Genomic DNA, 23,341 nt, shown 5'->3' on the forward strand with positions numbered 1-23,341 from the left:
GGTTTACTGTTCTGATAGAGCCTGGTGGAAATCCTCAGACTATGGCTCTTAGCTGCCCTTCAGGTCTGGAATTGAACCCACTCCTGTGGCTCCCAACCAAACAAAAGACAGGTATATGAGCTGAACATTTACATTAGGTAGATACACTCCTTGAAGAGATCAATCATGGGAGAATAGAAGGGCTGTGTGTGCACAGGGAGACAGCTCAGGGGGCAGGACATAGGAGGGAAGGACACAGGGAAGAGATAACTATGGGGAGGAAGTGGAAAGAGAGCTGTTGCATTGTGGAAAATCTCAGTCAATGTCATGAGACAAAGTGTATATGAACTGCTGTCTGGAAAATGAATTTGCTCTGTAAACTTTCACCCAAATCACAATAAAAATTTTAAAAAAATAAAAAAATTACAGCCCTAGAAACCCTGTGGGGCAGTTCTACTCTGTCCTATAGAGTCGCTGAGTCGAAAGTGACTCAACAGTAATGGGTTTGGTTTTGGTTTTATAAGCAGTGGCCCTGGCATGTAGTAACTGCTTGATAAATGTTAGCTCTCTCCCACTTTCACCTCCTATCTCTCCCCTGCTCAACCTGGCTTGGAGATCACCACCCCCTCCCCACTCCCAGAAAAGCCTGGATGGCACATCTATGGGGAATAGCATGGTGGGAAACGGGGACTCTGCCAGCTGAGGTCTCTATGTCCAAAGGCTAGTGGAGGGGAAGGCAGCAGTCTCCAAGGGTGAGGATTGGGCTCAGGCTAGGACTTCTCCCCTCCCCAGCTGCCACAGTCTCCCTTAGCATCAGACCATCCAGGAGGATTTGGTGGAGGAGGGGCAGAGGATGATGCAAGACAGGGTAACATCAGACGCTGCAGGACCCCAGCATACCCTGTTTGAGTCACATAGATGAACTTCTTTAGAACTTTGTCCTCTCCTCATGCAGGCCAGAAGGCCCAGCAATTGTTTTCCTTTTTAACACCATTCATCCATTCATTCACAAACTTTGAGCTTTGACTCTGTGCCAGTCCACATGCTGGGCACTTTGCCACATCCAGTTATACTGTTAAGGCTGGAGAAAGCAGCTGGGCAGAGTTGGAGGGAGTGCTATGAGTTCCTGGGTAAAGACCATGGGTAGGTTCTGGGACCGAGGGCCAGGGACATACACACAACTCTGATGATCATGTTTCTCTCCTGTCCAGCTCAGAACTCACCCACCTAACACCAGGCACATCCCACCCCCAAGAGATGACCCCACCAGGTCACCTGCTTTCAGCAGAACCTCTGCCTATTTTCCCTCTCCCATCTCTGACTCTACTCTCACAGGCATTGCTGTTAGAACTACTCTCCCATGTGCCTTCCAGTCAGGCCCTGGATCTCTCTGGAAAAACTCCACCTAGAAGATGGACCCTCTGCTCACAGTGCCACATTGGATGGGTGGCCATAGCTGGAACTTCCTCTACTTCCACCTCAAAACTTTCCTTTTATGAAGGAGGGAGTGAAATGAGAACTGAAATGCAGTTATCATTCATGATATCAGACTGGGAAACAGGCCTGGAGAGAGGCAATGACTTGGGCCACATCAAGCAAGGTGGTCCAGACCCCAGAATTTTCTCTCTGCCTCACTGACCTCCCACTCCCGACCTCCCACTCGCTCCTATGCAGGGAAACCTGGATCTTTTGATTCTTTGGAAGTAAGGGCTAAGAATCTCAGTGAAGCCAGCTTTGCTCTAAGAATCTGTGCCATGCCCTTCCTGTCCAATGCTGAATTTTCTGTTTCAAAGCCCCTTTGCCTTGCCCCCATCTGGCTCCATATTGGGAAGAGGCAGGGCCTGGTTCCTGCCTTACTCAGATGCTAGGAAGTCCTCCTCAACCCTCCTCTTGCTTCTCCTGGATGCCTGAGCTAATGAGTTTTTCATCCATTCATGTTTGATCTTGTGTTCATTCACTCAGCTGGCAATCACTAGACACCCTTTGTGTGCCTGGCCCCACAGGCCTAAAGACACCACAGGAGAGGGACAGTAGTGACCCTGCCCATCCCAGTTGCAAGGGAAACCACTGTGCTGGGTGTCAGTGAAGGGAAATCTGGGGTCTGGGGAGTTTGCACCTTCTTTCCCAGTCCAACCCCCAGGCCAATGACCCTTTATGATTCCCATTTGCTTACTGTGGTTCTCAAGTCTGGCTGGGCACAGAATGATCTGAGGGCACTTTTGAACAATCCAGAGCCCTGGGCCCTACCCACCTCCTCCCAGTTCTGCAGGTCAAAGATGGTTCAGTTGCCAGGTAGTAATGGCAAGTGTGGTAAGGGTTGGTTCATGGGGCGTGGAGGCAGGCCATCCAAGCTGGGACACTCAGATAGAAGGAAAGTACCAGCCCTCCTGCTCCCCACTGAGCACAGTCCATTGGTTCCAGAGTCCAGCCCAAGTTAATGTTTATTCTGAAATCATGAAAAATGGAGGGAGGCATGGACCTGACACTGATCCTCCCCTGCCACCAACAACACCAGGCTCTCCTTAGCCTTGAGGGGCCAAGGCCAGGGTCTTCTCTGACACTGAGACAGATAATTCCACATAGCCTGTCCCCAGTGACCACACTGGCGTACGGAGCCACTGCCCCTGCTTGGACCCCAGCCAAGTCCAGACACTGGGCACTTTCATCCCCTACCATCCCAAGGTTGGAGAAGGGGGCTCAGAAGAGCTGAGTGACAAAAGCAGGAGGGTGAGCCCTGTCACCATCCCTGACCCCCGCTGGCTGGGTGAGGAAGTAGAGGAGGGCTTTGCACCTCTCACAGCAGTTCCTCCCCCTCCTGCCTCCTCCTCCCTCATAAGCCACCAGTGCCCATCTCCCTGCCTCTAGTCTGGAAGGCGGAACTGGAAGGAGAAGGTCTCTCACAGCCCTGGGTGTGGCTAGTCTGAGGAGACTTGGGCAGTATTGCTCCTAGTCCACCACTTTTCCCAGTTTCTTCACCTGTCTGTCTGTCTGTCTGGATCTCCACTCTCAAAGCAACTTTGTCAAGCTGAGAGCCCTCCCTCTGCTCCTCCACTCACACCAATGCCTTCCACTCTGGGCACTCTGGCTCATGCCAGTCATCTGGGCCAGGTGGGCAGAAAAGGTGAGATGATATGGGCAGGTGACTGCCTGCCCTAGGGCTGTGCAGAACCTCATACACTTGACCCCAAGACCTCACTGTCCCCAGCCTCTCTGCGGACAAGGAGCTGACAGTGTTGGGAGACATTCTAAATATCCTTGGGTTTAAGAAATACAGCCATAACTTTTCCTGCCCTGTACTTGTCCAGGCCCTAAGGAGAAAAGTGTCCTCCTTTGGCACCATGGCAACAAACCTGCAGGGTAAGGGCAAAGGGAGGGCAGGTCACAGAGAGGAGAACTCCTTCTCACCTGGCAGCTTGGCCTCTGGCAGCTTCTTCCTGACCCTGACCTGATGAACCTGACCAGGAGCCTCTTCTGCCCTTCTCCCCCCTTCCTGTCTCTTCTGTCCCTACCCCCTCCGCAGTTTCTTTCTCAGTCTCAGAAGTCTCATCTTAATGTCCCACCCCTCTCACTGGCCTGTCCTTCCCTCAGATCACATTCTATCCCCACACCCCCCAGGCTATGCACAATCTGCCATTTTCACTGATTCCCCTCAACAGGCCTTTGCTCCTAGTGACCAAGGGGTATGGGCAGGTCAGGATTACCTCAGACTCCCCCTCACCCCCCATCATGGCACAGTGGCAGGGAAGACTCCTCAGTCCCCAATGACAGGGTTCTCGTGCCTCCTGGCTCTCCACCCCCACGGTACAGATGGCTTCAGTAAACTGAAGGCCCATAGATGATGGCTCATAGTGGGCCTACCTCCGGCACTCCCAACCCTCTCAATGAACATGGTGTCAATTTAGAGTCAGGATGGCCGCCTAGCAGAGAGGAAGGGACCCAGAGAACAGAGTCCACCCCAAAGCCCCCTCCTCCAGATGAAAAGAGCCAATCAGCAGAGTGAGAGTTGCTCAAGTCCAACTAGGCCCAAGGCACCTGGTGTCCCCTCCCCCCCCCCTTCCTGGGTCACACCTACCGACTGGGGTGGGGGTAGAGCTGGATCCATTGACCCGGCTGCCTGCACCCCACCTCTTAATAACAGACTAGTCCCTGCCCTGCCCAACCGGATGACCTCAGAGTTGGAGTCTTGAGTGGTGGGGAGGGAATGGGGATAGTGAAAAAAGCAGGCGGAGGCGCGGCTTCCTGGAAGGCGTCTTTAATCAGGATTTGGTAGTACACAAGCTCTCCGGATTGTCTGTATTAACATACTGGGACTTAAAAAGGCACAAGATCCCTCGCACAGCGACGCGTGGCGGCAGGGCGCCCCCAAACCCCGCCCGTGCGCGGCCGTGTGCGCGTGGGTGCATGTCCGTGTCCCACCCCCGTGGCGGCGCCGCGCGTGTGCGTGTCGATTTCAAGTGTTGGATTTGTACAGTACTCGCAGTCTAGGGGCGGGGGTCTCAGTGCATGCTTTTCTACCCGGGCCCGGGCCCCCCCCCCCGACGCCGCTATGTACACTAAGGAGGACGCACCCCGGAGAGAGAGAGAGAGAGAAAGAGAGAGAAAAGCGTCCCATCTTCGTGTGTGTGTGTGTGTGTGTGTGTGTGTGTGTGTGGTTTTGAGTTTTTCGTGCATGTTTACGCTGGCCGGGGTCGGGAAATAGTGCAAGCGTACAATACAGTATTATTGCAGTACAAAAGGGGGACTGCGGAAAGGATTTATGATGGGAGGGGGAGGCTCAGGAATAAACCGGCTGGGATTCGGGACCCCCGGGGAAGGTCCTGTCGCTAACCACCTTCCCAGCCCTAGCTCCCCCTTCCACCTTGATTAGGAAGCAAGGGTCTCCGGAGGCCGGGAGGGGCGTGCCCAGGACCCTGGAGTGGAGGCTCAGCTGGGCCCTAGGGCTGAGGGTTCCCATCCCATCAGTTCGACCTTCCAGGGGGCAGGGCCAACTCCTCTCCAAGCTCAATACTGTCGACTCCAAGGGGCCCCAAAACCCCGCCCCCCTCCCCCAGGGAAGCCCCTCCAAGTAGGGGAGGGGTCGACGGAGCAAGTGCAAAGGAAGCAGATGTTGGTCCCTGAGTTTTATTTTTTGGGGTAGGGGAGGAGCTGGAAGTGGGGTTATGTTTGGGGACCCCCAGGGCCCTCAGTGGTGGAGTGGGATGGGTAGGGGAGGCAGACACTGGGGCTTGAGCAAAAGGGGGGTAAAGGGCGGCTCTGAGAGACCTAGGCTCAAAGATTTGCTCCCCCTCAACTCCGAGCTCTTTGGCATCCAATTTCAAGGCCAATTATTTGGGGCGGGGGAGGGGGCAGCCCTGCGGGTGGCGAGGTAAGAGGAATCAGGGATGGGGCGACGGGGGCCCCTCGAACCTGGAGAATTAGCCAACACCTCCCCCGCCAGCCCCTTGTCTGCACCGCAGCCCAGGAAGCACTCAGGGGGAGCCTCCCCATTCCAGTCCTCGCCCCGCCACGAGGCCTGGGACCCAGCGGCCTCGAGCCGGCGGAGGGAAAAGCAAAGAAAGCAGCGCGAGGCGAGTCAGGGGACGCAGGAAGCGCTAACCCAAATTCAGTACTTTTAGCAGCAGGAGCTTGGCGGGGGCTGAAATGCCCTCCGGTCGCCGACGGAGGTGGAGCGCCCGAGAGGGACTTTCAGACGACACGTGGCGCGGGTCCCGAAGGCGGGGGGGCCTGGAGGCCGGCGGGACCCTGGTCACACAGCGTAGCAGCTTGTTAAAAAGACGGAAAGTACATTCGTGGTGCGATAGCCGCGGGGCAGGGGTGTGGGCCGGGGCCCGGGAACCCGACGGAGTTTAAAGTGGTTATTGGGGGCTCGTTACAGTTATAAACCTGCGAGAGGTTCCCGGAAACGCAGACTTTGTGCTCTCCTGAACCTGGGGTTGCTAGTTTGCTGTCCGGAGAGTGGATGGAGTGTGCGTGCAGCTACGAAGTGTGTGTGTGCGTGTAGGGGGGCCGGTTAGTAGGTGTCAAGGTGAACCCCACCCCCATAGCTTCTGCAGGTACAAGGGAGGGTAAGTGGTTGGACGGACAGACGGCGGAGCCAAGTGGAAGGAGAGATCTAGGAAGGTTCCCATAGTCCTTTGGGCTTCGTATCCCTTCTTTCCCCACCCCTTCTCAACTCTTAACTTGGTGGGGAAAGGGTGGTTCAAGCTCAGGGGAAGCCTGGGCTGGGACGGTCGCGGGGGAACTGTTTAGATATAAGAGGGATGTGGCCCTCAGGCTGGGAACCTCTCCCTTAGGGAGAAGAATGCTTTAAGATTTTCAGAGGCACACCTGTCCCTAGTGGGAATAATGTGAGTTTGGGGGATATGCCCCCCAAATTAAGGACAGGTATTTTCCACACTCCTTGATACCAAGGACTGCCCACTGGGCTGGACTGATTCCTACCCCTTGGGTTGGGAATGTCCCAGCTTTAAGTATGGGAATTTGGGGTAAGGGGTTGGGGTGCTGTTCAAGCCCTTCTTAGAGTCTATGCTTCCATCCCCAGGTACCAAATCATCTCAAGATCAGCAGAAGACAAACCATTCCTGTGCCCCCACAGCCAAGGGGACCTTACATGATCAGATCGGAGACACAACCTCCCTAAGCATGATCCCCTTCCTGGTCACTCCATACAGATACTTTGACACTGCCTCTTCTGCCCACCCCAGTGGCCCGGACTCCTCCCACCACCTGAGCTGAGAGCACCACTCCTCCCCAGTAAAGGGACCTAGGCAGGCAGAGGAGAGACAGTGAAGGAAGGGCCAGACCTCCACAGAGCTTTTCCTGGGGCTGCCCTCCTTGGCTTATGGAAGCAGGGGTTAACATGCCAGGCATGGCTCAGAGGTGCCATCATGCTCCCCACCCACTGGGCAGGGCTATGCCCATTTTCTCAAAAACTGGGGATGCAGAGGGAGAGTGTTGGGTTAGGATGTTGGCTGGGATGAGTATACAGCAGTTACTGCTATAACCTAAGCTGCCTTGAGTATGTGGGGGTTGGATATTAATTACTGGGAATTTAATAGAGCCTTTTTTTTTTTTCTCCACTGACACAGGGTCCTCAGAACACAACCTGTACCACCAAGAAAACACTGAACAAGTCCACTGGGCCACACCTACATTCAAGCACACACACCACAAGTGCACCCATGCATACACACATAACACACCATACAGCCCCACTGGCCCTGAGCTGCCTCCTGTAAGAAGCCCTCCTGGTTTGAGTTCCTGGGGAAGAGTACTGCAGCCCAAGGCTGTGTCATTCTAGAAAAGACAGGTGGTGTGGGGAGTCTTCAGGCTCACAGAGGTTGCAAACTCACAGCTCAGAGGGCCACCTCTTACTGTAAATGGCTTTGTTTGGTTCACACAATGTTTTTTTTGTTTTTTTTTTTTTTAATTGCTGTTTTGTATTGTTTTCAAGTAAAAACTGGGAGATTTCAAATAAAAATTGGAATACAGTGGTAACAATTGGTTGAGCTCTGAGGACAGTGAGGGGAGAGTCCCCTGTTTACCACAATCCCCAAACCTGTCTATTTATTCCCTACACTGCTTGACTCCACTTGGGTGAGTTGGTGACGCTCAGCTCAAATTCTCAGGGCCAGTGCTCAGGATGCCAATAGACTGCCCTGACCTTGAACGTGACCTTTGGGGCCCCAGCAGACTCCAAGGCCAGATTTTTGAACACCTACATTCTTACTGTACTCTCACTCTGTCCCCCTAGCTCCCAGAGCTTGGGGATTGGGATTAAGAAGTTGGAAGGTTCTCTGGAGAGACAGGAGCCCAGCCATTTCAGCCAACCCCAGTACTCTTGAGTGACCCCCCTGCCTCCCCTCATCATCACCAAGATGAGAATGAGAAGGAAGGAGAGTATGGGTCACAGACAACTCCCCTCCTCCTAGCAGAGTGAGGAGGGGCCAGCCGGAAAGGACAATAAATCAAAGCCCAAAATACCTTTCAAAATCCTATCCAGCAAGTTCTCTGTTATTCGGCACTGGCAGGTAAGTTAAATACTCTGATTAATCCACTGAATTCTGGGATCTACCTCATAGGCATGCTGAGGACTAAATGAGTTAATTTTGTAAAGTGCTTAAATCACTGCCTGGCACATGAGCAGTGCCATGTATGAATAACTGCTAAATAAACTAACAAGTAAATAAAATAATCAGAACCCACCACTATATGCAGGGTGTAACTGTAAAGTATGGAAACACTATTGTCAAAGACTGCTGTTTTCAAAGCTGACACCCTGGGAAGGGTGTGCACTTCCCCCAAGCAGGGTGTCATTACTTCTTGAAACATTCTGGCCTCCTCTTTGGGAAACCTTGCAGGAGAAAGAGCCTGGCAGCACTACAGGGTCACAACTTCCCAACTGAGCCTAGGATCTAGGGCTGGGCAGCTCTCAAAACCATGCAAGGCTCTGCCGAGCTTCACGTAACTTGGTCCAATACACTTGGCTCCGGATGACCTTAGTGGTTTCTAAAAATCAAAGCCACCCTCAAAATATAATATTATTGAGATTGCCTCCTGTTATCTGAGAGTGTTAGGGCTTAGAAAACACTCACTCTTCTACCACAAAGGATATGCCAAAGAATGTCCCCCAAGGGACAAGATGTTTTGAACCATGGCCTATTGATTGGAATAAGCTCACTTACTCTCCCATGGGTATAGGTTCTGGGGTGTGTGTTATGTGTTTGAAAATCCAGCCACCTTCTGAATGCCTAGCAGGATTCTCTACTTCCAAAGACTCTGGAAATGATAATGTGCATTTAATGCTAAAGGGAGGCTGAAGTGAGTGCCATTCTCTTTGATAAGTCACAAGGCACTTTGAGATCTTAGGGTATACCTCAGGGTTCTGATTCTTGAATCTGAGGTGTCTTCGGGGTTGGGTAGTGGAACCATCTGGAAGGAAATGCCGGATAATAGAGTGCTTGGTTTCATTTAACCCTAGCCAGCAGAGGCCCTGTCCCCACTGCTGCTGACTTAGGGAGTGGCTGGTGGTGGGCAGAGATGCACTTCCCCCCTGCCCCTACCTGGGGAGAATGGAAAGAGGGCCAGAGGGCAGAGGGTATAGGGGGCAGTGCCAGAAGGAGAAGACTGGGGCTTCTGCTCATCCCCACGCCTTGGCCTTTGTGCTTTTTGTTTTCTGTCCTTTCTCCAATGGTCTACCCTGACCCCTCCTCTACCTTCTGCCTAGGCAGGGAGCAGAGTCATCCAAAACAGCCTACAGGGCAATGGAGGCTTGGGCTTGGGGAGGGATAAAAGTGAGCAGCTGGGGTGGGGGTGGGGAGCTTGAGCATCAGGACCCCTGCCTGGCTTTCCCTGCCAGATGGGGAGATGCTCTTGGCCCAGATCTCCTCAAAAACGATTTTGGAGAAAGTAGGCTACTAGGAATGGGAGTAACTCACATAGATAAGCTAGACTACAATGCAGTCACCTGTGAGGACAGCTCAGCTCCAGGGCACTGCCCACCAGTTGCAGCACCCCCAGGCTTGGCTAGAGCCTAACCCAGAGACAGCTAACCAGAGACAGCCTGGGGATGTGAGGGGCCCTGGAGTTGGGAGGGGAATAAGGGAGTAGAAAGGAGCCAGAGTGAGAGTAGGTACATAGAAAACTACCAAGGACTACACAAACATTTTCCAGTTCCCTAACGCACATACACACGCACACACATACACATGCATGCAGGTACATACACATATAGGCCAACAGCACTGTGTAACTTCAAGGGATGCCATTCACATTGAGGTCTATAGAAATGGCATGTCCTAGACTTGATCAGTGCACAGTCTGGGCATCTATTCATGGTGGCCCTGCCACACGCACAAATACTCATGCATAAGCACACGCAGACAAGTGTATATGCATACACACAGGCACACACCTGAACACAGGCCCAATCTCACGGCTGTAAACATTTCTGCAAACATTCAGGGGCTGAGAAATGGGCAGAAAAGGCATGAGCATTCTGGCACCCTGACCCCCTACCCATTTCCAGATCCACATCTGACCTGCTGCCCTGTGCCTTGTCTTCACCATGGCCCCTGGGGCCAACTGGCTTGGCTGAGCACCAACAGGAAGGAGTGACCCACTTCGAGGGGCAAAGGTAGGGCTGGTGCTGTCTGGAATTGGTCCTGAGACACTTGTGTTGCTGTTGAGCTCAAAGGTCATGCCTCAACCTTGGCAACCACCCTATCTGCCACTGTTTCTAGACTGGGTCCCTTCACCCCTCACTCCAACCTGTGTTGAGGGGCAGATCCCAAACCTCTGCTCATTCATTCTTAGCTCCTGAGGAGCTTGGGCCAGGAACCAACCCACCAGTGGTCAATGGTATCTGTCCTTACACTGGACTGAGCCCCAGAGATAATGAGCCCTGCAGCCAGTCTCCTGGCATGAAATATGAGAGACAGGGGCTCTCCTATGAAGATATATGATGATGCATGGGAAAGGCTCACTAGGTCACACAGCTGCCCACCCCACCATCACTGAGTATGGAGATACTCCTTATGGGAGGGGCTATCACATAGCCCCTCCCCCATCCCATCACCCCAAAGGTGGCTGGCCATGCCCCCATCACAGTACGCTGAGCCACATGCCCTGCCCTATGTCTCATGCTGATTAGACAGACAGACATACCTCACTGGGGGGCAGGGATCCTGGCCTCCTGCCACCCCCTCAGGGCCTGGACCAGGCCTCAATCACACCAAGAGATCACAGATTAAACAACAAACTTCCATGTCAGACTGACTCCAGTCCAGCAGGCCTTGTCTCCCTGACACCGTGGTTTCCACTGAACTCTCGACCTAAGGTGGCTCCAGCTGAGTGCCCCTGTCCTAGCCACCAACTGCACTGCCGCCCCACCCCTCCCCGCACCATTTGGCTGGCACTGATCGAAAGGAAGACGGTGGAGGGGGAGGGCATGAGACTCTGGTGAGGGTGGGGGTATTACAGTACCGTGGGCCAACGTTATGGGGGGTGTATTGCATGAAGGGGTGGGCTGGGTGTGTGAGTGTGTGATTATTGCGTCCTGGGAAGAACCATGGTCTCTGCCTGCTCCCCACCCCCCCCACCTGCCCCCTCCAGGAGGGGGGGGGCCCAGCCTAGGTCTTGTGGGTGAACCAGGCCCACACCTGTTGCAGCTGGGACCGCGAGATGCGGAGCACCGAGGGCACGAGTCTGTGGTTGCCTGCGGCGAGAGGCGCGTGGCGCCGGTGGGGCGCCCGCACTGGGCTGCTCTCAGCCGAGCGGCTGCGCTGAATGAGGGAGCCGGAGGAGCCCGAGGAGCCGCCGCCGCCGGGGTGAGGGTAATGCTCGGTCTCCAGCGTGGAGGAGGAGAACACGGAGGACGCCAGTCGTCGCAGGGGGCTGTACCGCGGGAGGGAGTGCCCCGAGAGTCTGTCCTCCTCCAACTGAAAGAGACCAAGAAAGTGGAGGGAAAAGAGGTGTCAGGCACAGACTGGACAGCTCCGTCTCGGGGGCCACCCACCGCTCACAGCCCCCGCGGCGCTGGCATCCCGAGCAGGCGGGCAGGGTCCGGCAGGGGCAGGGTGGAGTTGGGGCAGACCATCCCCGGTCCTGCCTCAGAACCTAGACTCAAGCCTCCAGTGCCCTTCCCCCGACTCCTCTCTGGCACTGCTCAGCCATGGCCTCCTTGCAGAGACCTTGGTCACTCACCTCTTCCAGGAAGCTTTCCTAGTTTAGGTTTAGTCCTACCTAGATGGGGGTTCACTCTGGGCTGGGGAACTCTCCCTGTCAAAAAGGCACTCTGCAATTGTTCTTTGCCACATGTTGTCAGATGTGTGTGTGTGTCCTGTCTCTCTGGCTAGAGGCCACGCTCCTCATCAAGTCTGGAGAACACAGACTGCCTTGGCACCAACACAGGGGCAAGTCAGGGCCTCAGGGCTGAATTCCAGAGTCTGACTACTCCTTTCAATCCCATTTCCACCACTTACTACCACCATGACATTGTGCAAATTACTTAACCTCTCTGTGCCTCAATCCGGGAAAGAGATTAGGCAATCTGCTCCTGTAAAGATTACAGCTCGGAAATCCCCAGTGGGGCAGTTCCATGGGCTACTAGGAGTTGGCATGGATTCTATGGCAATGGATTTGGTTTTTTTGGTCTGTGCCTCAGGATCCTTATATGTAAAATAGGTGTAATCCCAGTACCCACTTCATAGGGTTGTTGTGAGGATTAGATGATGTAATATGCAGTGTGCTTAGAACAGTGCCTGCCACAGAGTGAATGCTGTACACATGCTGTTGTTGTTAGGTGCTGTTGAGTCGACTTTTGACTCCTAGTGACCCCACGTGACAGGATAAAACTGCGTCATAGGGTTTTCTAAACTGTAATCTTTACGGGAGCAGATCTCCACATCTTTTTTCCATGAAGGTGCTGATGGGTTTGAGCCACCAGCCTTTTGGTTAGCAGGTACATGCTTAACCGTTGCACCACTGGGGCTCCTTTGGACAGGTTAGCTGTTTTATTATCCTTCAGATCGATTTTGAGTCTGAGGAAAGGGATAGAGGATAACACTAAAAATAACTCACTGCCGTGGAGTCAGATCTGACTCATAGTGACCCCACCTTGGGTTTCCGAGGCGGTATCACTACAGAAGTAGATTGCCAACTTTCCTTCCAAGGAGTGGCTGGTGGGTTTGAACCGCCAGCCTTCTGGTTAGCAGTCAAATGCCTTAGGCACTATGCCACTAGAGCTCCCAGAAGATAGCACGGGAGGGGCAAATTGAAATCATTTCTTGGAACTGTCTTTTTTCCCCCGTCGAAGGTCTAGCCAGGAGGCCACCTGTGAAGGGTCTTGGCTGAGTTGCCATCTCCCTGCTGTCGGAAAGAATCCTGCCCTCAGGCCCTTGTGCCCTCAGAGGCAAAGGCGGATGTGGGACTGAATGTCCCAGGCATGTAGGGATGTAATAGTGGCTTGGATGTCAACAAACCTTTCCCATTCTGGCCCTTAGCGCCTCCTGGAACTGAGGCCAGTTTAATGGCTTAGTGGGGGCAATGAGGACTCACTGGATCACCTGCTAGGGGACCCAGGATGCTCAGCTCCACCATCCTCTTGCTTATGTCAGATGGGGGCACAAGGGACACAATGGGGACCATCCAGCAGAGTGAGCAGAGAGAGAACATTCTAACAGGATTGTCTTTGCCTCCACCCAACTCCTTTCCCAAGTCTTTTTGGCCAAGTTAAGTACAACCATTGCCCAGGGTCCTTCTGAGCTGGTATTGTCTATGAGTCAGAGGCCAGAGGACTGAGGACCACCCAGAGATCCTGAGGGACACAGGCACCCAGAATCCCCTCTCACAGCACATATGGGTGGCTTGAGCTTCACATCCCAGCCAGAGTCTAGGTGGCTGCCAGGAAGAACTTCCCAGGCTGCCATTTAATCCTGGCACCACCTGTGGCCACCTACTTGTCCTCAATACCCCACTGAAATATCACCACTCTGAGACCACTCAGCAAGCTCCCTGTTCCCAGAGCAGATAATAACAAAGTTCTCTGTTATCTCCCCATGGACCAGACTGAGAAGCCTTATTCATCTTTGTCCCCCTAGCCCAGCACACTGCCCAGCACGTGGCAGGGAAATGCTTTGCTGGCTGCCAAGCAAATGTCCGTCCGTGTACTCAGGGGATGCTGACCTGCTATGTTATCAGCCAGAGACAGCCAGCAAAGGATGGCAAACATTCCTCCCCCAAATCACACACCCTATAGCCAGCTTTACCTCTGCCCTAGCTTTCTCAGCCTCTTCTGATTTTCACCTTAAATTCCTCTGAGAATAAAGGGAGGTGTGTGTGAAGAAGCAAAAATTAAAGTACTGCATTGTGCACACCACAGGACAATAGATGCTTTAATGTTGTGCCTCATCCCACACTATCCTGCTCCCCGTGTATGTAGGTGACAGAGTTGCTGGTGCTCATATTTGTAACGGTTGCTATTATAAGGAAGTTCGCACATCACATTCTGAATAGTTAGGCCTAGAGTGAGGACCGCTTGAAGAAAGGTAGCTGGCAGCTGTGGAGGGTGTCCCCTTAGAAAGTTCCTACCTGCCCTAAGCCACACAACCTGGTCATCTGAGGGACGGGAATGCGGCACATTCTTCAAGCTGTGGTTCCAGTGTGCAGCCAGATTGTACCTCATTCCAGGTTGGGCACAGGACCCTCTCCAGGCCAGCCCAGAGGAAGAGGGGAAAATATGCCAACCCATTTCTCCCTCCTCCCCTGCCCTTGACCAAGGAAGATCTCTGCTTCACCCCAGTGTCCTGAAATACTCAGCAAAGCACCCATGTATTCACCCAGAGACACATATAGACATCCACTCCAGGATTCTATGACGACCCTACACAAACCATCTGCTCTGTCTGACCTGTGTTCACTCCTCTGCTAAACACACAGGCCTCAGACTCTGGAAACAGGCACCTGGATTCAAGTCCTGGCTGGTGACCCTGAGCTAGAGACTTAACTTCTTTGAGCCACAGTTGCTTTACCTTTTAAATGGGAACTGCACATTCATAATGCTGTTTGAGGAATATACAAATAAAATAGGTCAAGTGCTCAAAGCAGTGCCTGGCACATAGTAAGTCCCATAAAGTGCCAGCTCTTATCATTGTCATTATGATGATTGCTGTCATTGCTGCTGTCCTTCCAGCTTCGACATCCTAGGATTCTGTGGTTCTTTACATACTTGCAGACACACTCCACACAGACACTCTGACATGTGTGCCCACACATATGTGCACACATAAGGATATAGCCACACACAGATGCACCTGCTGGGGCTAAGCTAACACACACATGTACACACAGAGTTGGAGAATGCTAACCCAACAGCCTTTCCATACACTGCAGGGAAACTGAAGCCCACAGACCGAGGCTCCACAGATAATCACAACTCATGTATTTCTGATATGCTGAGATCAGGTACAGTAGATCTGTTCCTATACCCCCGAATCTCTCTCTTCATCCTCCATGTGAGGGCAGCCCCCAAGTAATAGATAGGAATCTGAAAGTGAAGGAAAACCTCCGAGAGAACTCACCTTCCTCACACTGAGAGGTAGTGACTGGCCACAGTCACCCAGAAGGGATGGGCAGGCCAGGCCTCCTGACATTAGTCTGGGCCTTCTCTCTAGCCCACACCACCACTGTCTGTCTCTGCTGCTAGCCTGTTGTGCTTCCTGCAGGTATGGCCTGTTGTGCATATGGTCTCTGATGCCTGGTACCTGGTGTACAGTTGATGTTCAGTAAGTGCTGATGACTAAGGGAATGAATGAATGAGAAGGGAGCCCCCAAAGACATCTTGGTCCTTCTCCTGCTTACCCAGTGCTGGCCCTGGTGAGACATTTTGTCCAGGTCAGCAGCACAGTCATGCCAGGCCACACCCTACCAGGACTGAGCCTCCAACTCAGGTCAGTTAGCACCTCTCTGGGTGGGGGGGGCTCATGGTCTCCACTTCCTTAGCCCCCAATGTGCCCAGTGCCTAGTGTAAGACCAGGATGCACACTCCCCAGGATCACAGCTCAGAGGTCCTCTCTTCTAGGCAGCACGAATGGGGCCTAAATCCACCCCCTGCCCAGAGAACCCTTCCCCAAGACATCATCCATGGCCTCCCAGGCGGGGCCTCCCCTGGCCCTGTATCTTGGCCCTTCCTAGGGCCACCTGGGGTGCACGCCTCACGTGGATCGTCTAGTAGAGCACAGCACAACCCCCGAGTCCCTTCCAGAATCACTTCCTTGACTCCCCCAGCCTATCTGTGGCATCACAAGCCTCATTCAGCACACAGAGTGAGAGTCAGCACCCACTTCACGGGTCAGAGGTCAGCCTCTACCCACACAGAGAAGCTAGGTCAGGCCAGTGGCTGCCTGCCTAGCCTGACACCCTTGTCCTTGTCAGAAGAAAATAACCGAAATCCCATGAGAGATGGAGAGGGTCCATCTGGACCCTCCCTGCCCTCCCAGCCTTGTCCCTCAGTCCTCCCATATGAGAAGGCACCACCGTAGCAAGCTGGACCCCAGGACCTCCACACACCTCACCCCCATGCCCAATCTAGAAGCCCTCCTGCCCACCGCATTCTCCTGTCACCTCCTCCAAGGGGCCTGCCCCTCTGCTGACATTATCCCTGTTCCTGCTCAACTCTCAACCACACTGTGGACCATTCCCCTCATGTCAGTGCTCTCCTCCCCTGATTCCAGGGACCTCCTGTCCCCTGGTGCTGAGCTCTCCTCTCACTCAGTGTTTTTCAAGGGTTCTTTTGCCTCTCCTCCCCACTTATATCTGAGTGTCTCCTGGATTCTGCCTTTATCCCATACAGTCCTCCTGGGTGACATCACCCACTCCTATAGTTTCCAAGACCCCCAAATCCGTATGTCCCACTGAGAGCTCCCTCCTGAACTTCCACATGGACACCCTATAGGTACCACAAGGTCATTATGTCCACACTGGAATCCAACTTCCCTTCAAATTGCTCAGTGATGTCACTGCCGTATGCCCGGAGCCCTTCTTCTGCTCCGTCCCAGCCCCCTCAGGCCTCTCCCCAACATTTCTGCACTCCGCCCACCCTGTCCCACCTCCACAGCCACCACCCTAATCCAGGCCATCTTGCCCACTGGTCTTCCTCCTTCTAGTTTGTGCCCTCTCATCCATCTCCCACACAACAGCCCACATGATCACTCAAAATACAAATGTCATCACATCACACCCCTGTTTAAAGCCTTCTGTGGCTCACCACGCCTGCAGAGCGAGCCCCAGCTTCTTTGCTTAGCTTCTAGGCCCTTCATGATGGGGCCGTGACCTAGCTCAGCAGCCCCCTCTCTTGTCACACTCTGGCCACAGGGCAGTGCTTTGATTGCCACCTGCTGGCCTTTGCGTGTGCTGTTCCCGGGCCTGAGATGTCTTTCTCCCTCCTTGCCACCTAGCTAAACACTATCCTAATTCAAGACTCAAGTCAGAACTTGGAGGCCACTTTTTTTGGGAAGCCTGGCTGGCCCCATGCACAATTTTGAACTCTTTTAACCAGTCTATGTTGATCACACCCTATAATTGTTGGGTCACTTGTCTGGAGCCCCAGCATATTGGGAGCACTCCAGGACTATACACTAGGTCCTGGGTTTTGGGGTGGGGTGGGGTGTAAGCCCAGCCTTACCTGTCTCTGTGGGCCGGTGGGATCTGACTCTCTCCGTCGAGGGCGGGGTCCCGAGTGCAGGGGCGAGTGGGAAGGGCTGCCAGGTGTGGGGGGCTGCGATATCTCCGACCGGCCATCAGCCTGGCTCAGCTGGGGCAGCGGGGGCTGGGGTAGCGTGTGCTGTAGGTCCTCCTCAGCCAGTGTCTGCATGCCACGTCCCCGGGGCCGGACGACAGACTCAGCCCCCAGCGGCCGCCGCCGTTCCTCACCCTCCTCAGGCAGTGGCCGCAGTTCCTCGGGCTCCTCGTCCGTGGTGCCTGATGTGCTGGGCTCAGCCCCTGGGGGGAAGTCCTTGAGCTCTGTCTCCTTGTCAATTATGACCCACTCCTTGCTGTCGAAGTCCTCCTCCTCGGCCAGTGGCACAGAGCGGAAGGCGTTGCTCAAGGCCTCCTGCTCAACGGAGGCTGACACGTCCATGCGGCCACTGGCTTGCCGGTCGGCATGGCCCGTGTCCACTGACAGCATTTGGGCTGGCTGCGAGGAGCAGGCCTGGCGTGAAGGTGAGCCAGGCAGATCCATCCGTGACCTGTAAAGCCAGCCCACATGGGGCTCAGTGCCTGGCCTCTCTGGACCCCCAAAGGCCCCAAGCAGGTGGCCAGGTAAAGTATGACACCTAGGCCCTCCTGACCATAGCATCCCCACACACATACACATGGGCCAGGCCCAGTCACCTCTTGGGTTGTGCCATCTCCAACCTCAATCCTTATAAAGACTTCATTTGTTCATTCATTCAACAAATGATTGATGACTCCTTCCCATGTTTCAGGAACACAAACATGCAGAAAAAAAATCCAGTGCCTGTGCCCAGGGAACACACTCCCCCAGCCCACCCACAGGGGTCTAATTTTCCTAAAGCCAACTGCTCTTGTCTGTACAGTGTTCCAGCCCTGTCAGTGGCTCCCTCCGGCATCACCCAGGGCAAACACACCCTTGAGTTTACAAATGTTTTTCCAGCCTCCTCTCTACCACCACCCTCCAAGCCAGACTGGCTGGTTTCACCACCTCCAAGCTGGGCTTTGTTTTCCCCCTCCGTACCTCCCGCCCCCCCCCCCCCCCACACACACACTTAACAGGCTCCAGTGGCTCCTTGTCTTAGGGCAAAATCTGCATTCCTTAGCTGACATTCAAGGCCCCTGGCAGCCTGACTCATGCTCAGTTTTTCCGTTTCCCTAGCCAGCTCCTCAAGGAGCCCTGGTGGCACAACAATTAGGTACTCAGCTACTAACCGAAAGGTCAGTGGTTCAAACCCACCAGCTAGTCTGTAGAAGAGACCTGGCAATCTACTCCTGTAGCAATTATAGCCTAGGAAACCCTATGGGGCAGTTCTACTCTGACACACAGAGTTGCTATGAGTTGCAATTGACTCAGTGGCACACAGCAGCAATAACTAGCCAGCCCCATCTCAGAGTCACACAATTTCCCCCCAATTGCTGGCATCCTCACACCTCTGTGCCTTTATCCATGCTGCTGCCACCATGCATATCTTTCCACCCTCTGCTGTCAGACCAGCTCTGATGTCACCTCCTGGAGGGAACTTCCCATCCTGGATGGATAGGATAAATTGTCCTCCCTGGCACCTTGTGCTCCCCTTGTCACAGAGCACAGTGCCTGTCTGTTTACTCAGCCGCCTCTCCAGGGGCACTGATCCTGCCTTGGGACATCTCTTTTGGTGGCCAGCTTGGATTGTGTTGTGAATCTCACATTATTTGCAGAGGTTCTCATCTGGGAAGAACACTAGCCTCGAGGGGAGGATATGTTTGATTATACAACATGCGTGCAGAGGAAGGAGGATGCTGTGCAAGGGAAAATTGGCCTTTCCTGAATGCCACGGTGCACTCACTGAGAACCACCGAGGCTTAGCTTACCTCAGGTTTGTGCCACTTCCTCACACACACAGGCTTCAAGTCCGTGAGTCTCTTCACCTCCAGCAGGGAGGCGTGCACATCAGAACTACCTGTGGGGCTTTCTTAAAATATACTCACGCCTAAAAGGGACCTATCAAATCCAGGTCTACACACTATTTTTTTTGATTGTTAAACAAACAAACAAAAAACCCACTGCCACCGAGTCAATTCTGACTCAGCAACCCTATAGGACAGAGTATAACTGCCCCGTAGGGTTTCCAAGGCTATAAATCTTTATGGAAGCAGACTGCCTCATCTCTGTCCCACAGAGCGGCTGGTGGGTTTGAATCATCAACCTTTTGGTCAGCAGATGAATGCTTTAACCACTGTGTCACCAGAGCTCCTATTGATTTGTTAATAGGGCTTAAAATAAAACTGTCCCTGAGAGAGGCCATCATATTCCCATGTAAATGGCTAGTGTCACTTCCTTTCCTGGCAGCACAGTTTGTTTTGATGGACACAAAGGAGAGAGAAGGTGCCAAAAGGAATTGTGGGGCTTGAAGGGTGTGTGTGGGGAGATCCAAGAGATGGCTGGGGTGAGAGATATAAATCTCATCTCCATCTTCATGATGTCTCCCGGTCCCAAGTGCCCCAAAGCACATCTAAACCTTTTTGTCTTGCTTATGAGATCCTGGAGGATCCTTAGTAGTGTGGTGGTTAAGCACTCAGCTGTTAACCAAAAAGTTGTCAATTCAAACCCACCAGCTGCTCTGCAGGAGAAAGATGAGCCAGTCTACTTCCGGAAAGATTACGACCTTAGAAACCCTCTGGGGGTAGTTCCACTCTGTCCTATAGCGTCGCATGAGTTGGAATTAACTCGAGGACAATAGGCTTATGAGATCCTGGGAGTCCCTGCGTGGTGCAGAGGTTAACACACTGAGCTGCTAACAGAAAGCTGGGAGGTTCTAGTCCACCCACAGGCACTGCGGAAGAAAGGTCTGGTGATCTCCTGTCAAAAATCACACACGGAAACCACAGCTCTATTCTGATACACATGGGCCACGCATCCGAGGCAACTCACTGGCAGCTGGGCTATTTGTTTGCTTGTCTGTTTGTTTTTGTTTTATGAGATCCCAAACCTTCTGTTCTGGAAAAAATTTTTCCTTGGCTCCTCCAGTTCCCATCATCCTTAAACCAAAGGGTTCACTCAGGAGCCAAACTAATTAGCTTATTGTTCCCTAAAAGTGAGCATCAATCAGGACTTTCAGCGAATTTCCTGCCTTTTGTTCTCCACTCCTAGCCCCTCCAAATGGCCTTTCCTCATTTCTCACCATTTCCAGACCCTTAGTGCAAAGAACTCACACACTGTTCCTATGAGTATGTGGGAGAACCATCAGCTCCCCAAGGACAGGGCCTAGTGAAGGTCTTCCCTATCTCGGTTATCTCTCAGCCTGCAACGGCATAATGCCCTGTCCCAGGGGTGGGGCGCAATCTAGGGCTGAATCCAGAGGGCAGCAGTGGCTAAGGGGGAGCACAAGGAGAGGAAACACACTGAAACTTTGCCTTAAAGGACCCGAGGGGTCGGGTCACAGACCCCTTTCCTAGTCCAGAGAAGGCCCCAGCCCTGCTCCCACAGCTCCATCTAGAGGCCAAGGAAGGGTGTGAACATCTCTCAGGGGCCTCTTTCCACTGAAGTTTTCACACCAAAAGCTAAAGAGGGGATTTGGCCCTGGCCCTGCTCTCCACCTACCATCCAAGGTCAAGCAGCCATTCTCCCTCCCATCCTCCTCTAAATAGCAAGCCCTTCGTCTTCTGATGCTAAAGACTCACCTTGTCTCCAAACTCTCCAATACTCTCTCCTACCAACCAGGTCCTTAATAGTCCCCCTCCCTGCCATGTGCTGTCTGTCCTTAGCCCTGACTCTCAAAACCTGGCCTTCTCATCCTCCAGCTGAACAGTGTCCTAAACCCTTCTCCCAGGCTCCATCACCCAAAGCTGAGGGGCCCTTAGCTCTTTAGACATCTGTAATTACAGCCTCTAGGAAAAAAATTTCCTGAAACACAGCTAACCCCAACTCACCCCTACCCCACCTTGGGCCTGAGGACCCAGCCTGTCACCCCTGTGGCCTGGGGCTCCCCTACCCATTCATGAGCTGTGACCTCTCTGGATGGCTTACCTTCTCTCCCAGGCCTTGTCACTGACCCTGACCAAGTATGACCCCAGGCCCAAGTGTAGCTCCCTCAACGATTCCCAAGTGCCCCCATCTCGACCTCACATCTGACCTGCCCTCCAAGCCAGTCATGTGATGGCAGAGGGGACCTTGAGCCTTTGACCATCCCCCTGGCCAGACCCACCTCCTTTCATGCAGTTCTACCCGCCCATCCGCCGTGGAAAGCCTCTCTGACTCAGGGCTGTTGACCCTCCGGTAGCGTAGAGAACGGACTGGGGTTGTCGGGGAGTCTGGTGGGGCACGCACCGGAGAGCTGGGGACCCCCACACCTCGGCTCTGCTCCTCCTCCATCACACAGGGGGGCTGCAGGAGAGGGATGTACCATGAGCTAAGGTGGACAAGGTGGGGTCAGGTGGTTTTCTCAGGGTGAAGGAGATAGAGGGAGGCAGAAGGTTGAGGATAATCTTGAGAAGGGGCAAGGCCAGTGTGGTAAAGGGACCCTCAAACAGAGGACAGGTAAGCGGACACACAGGAGAAGTGAAGTGGAGCCAAGGGCTGGGAATGGGGGAGCCACACCCCTCTCCCTGGCCGCAGTTACTTTTCCAATGTTGATGCGAAGCTTGTTCCGGTTGACATCTGTCTCTTCCCAGACCTCCGCCTCAGGACCCCCGAGGTGGGGGGTAAGGTGGGGGCCTGAGCCCAGTCCCTCGGGGGGCCGCCCAGGCAGGATTGGAGGTGCATTCTCCTGGTCACTCAGGTGCTCGCCCTGCAGCACGTCCTCTGTGTTCTCCCGGAGCAGGTCCCCCGGCACTGGCGTCACATTTACCACTCTGGAGAGGCCAGGAAGGGGAAGACAAGGCTGGCAGGGGTGTCCTCTCCTGCTAAGGCCCCTCCCTTCCCACCAGCACAGGCCCAGGAGATCCCCTGCCACTCATGTCAGTGGGTGCAGAGGAATCCTACCTAGCAGGGGAGTGGCGTCCCTAGGCCCATCACTGTCCCTGATTCACAAAGCCTCTAAAACCAGACCAGCCTCGAGCTGGCTGAGGGGCATGAGGAGATGTGGCTGCCCCAGAGGGGCCATATCACCCCCAGCTCTATGTACACAGGCAATCCTGCCATTGCCAGATTTCTATTGGAGCTCATGCCTAGCTTCTTTTAGACACAGGAATAGGTCTAAAGAGAAGACGTATTCTGGAGTTTCTTGAGCAATGTTGTTATAGAACTGGGCATCAAAAATGTGCTGCCCATCAGTGTACCAATGTGAGTGATCAGCATGGTGGCACTGAGGAAGAGGAAGACATAGAGAGGTACATGGGAGGTACAGATAACAAAGATGAACCCTTTCGCACATACAGTACTGCGTTGTCAGTGAAGGCAAACATGGATATATGGGTGAATAGATGGGTAGAAAGGCTGAACTATTAGGTATATCTATGCAGCAGCAGTCCCAAGACCATGTATAGGGTTGGCAGACAATGTTTCTACAAGTGTATTGCTATGTTCTGTAAGAATTCCCAAGTATATAGTAGAGCTGACAAGGGACAAAGTTGTAGTCACTTCTTGGCCACAGCCAGCCACCCAGAGGAAGCAAGTAGTTGGACCTGTGAGCTCAGCACCATCATCACAGGGGACGTCAAGCTCAATTGGTATAACATACTACACAAAACATTGTTCCACATCCTACTTTGGAGAGTAGCAACTGAGATCTTAAAAGCTTGCAAGCAGCCATTTAGATGCAATGATGGGTCTCTCCTCATCCAGAGCAAAGAAGAATGAAGGAAACCAAAGATTCATGGAAACAATTAGTCCAAGCAACTGGTACACCATGTGATCCTCAGCCTATACAACTATAAGACCAGAAGAACTAGATGGTGCCTGTCTACCACTGTCAACTGCTCGGAGGGAGATCTATGTAGGAGATCCTGGATAGAGTGGGAGAACAATGTGAAACAAAACTCAAAATCATTTGGGGAAAAAATTAAAAGGGACCAGGTTTGCTGGTCAGTAGAGCCTGATGGAACCACTGAGACTATGGCCCTTAGCTGCCCTTCACGTCTGGAACTGAACCCACTCCTGTCATTTCCAACCAAGCAAAAAAGACAGGCATATGAGGTGAATATTTACACTAGG

At 53.3% G+C, this 23,341-nt stretch overlaps 1 protein-coding gene across 1 annotated transcript in view; it reads right to left on the reverse strand.

The window, feature by feature from the left end:
• TTBK1 (tau tubulin kinase 1) overlaps window positions 1–23,341 on the reverse strand; it is a 48,445-nt gene that overhangs the window by 8,241 nt on the left and 16,863 nt on the right. Inside the window, exons 10-12 of the mRNA XM_007936311.1 lie at window positions 21,810–22,041; window positions 21,396–21,574; window positions 17,159–17,723 (exon numbers count right to left, since the gene is read on the reverse strand). Coding sequence (XP_007934502.1) covers window positions 17,159–17,723; window positions 21,396–21,574; window positions 21,810–22,041 — 976 coding nt within the window. The remainder of the gene's footprint in view (window positions 1–17,158; window positions 17,724–21,395; window positions 21,575–21,809; window positions 22,042–23,341) is intronic.

The sequence above is a fragment of the Orycteropus afer genome, unplaced genomic scaffold, assembly GCF_000298275.1.
Source record: "Orycteropus afer afer isolate SDZICR_OR568_19922 unplaced genomic scaffold, OryAfe1.0 scaffold00034, whole genome shotgun sequence".
Taxonomy (NCBI): Eukaryota; Metazoa; Chordata; class Mammalia; order Tubulidentata; family Orycteropodidae; genus Orycteropus; species Orycteropus afer.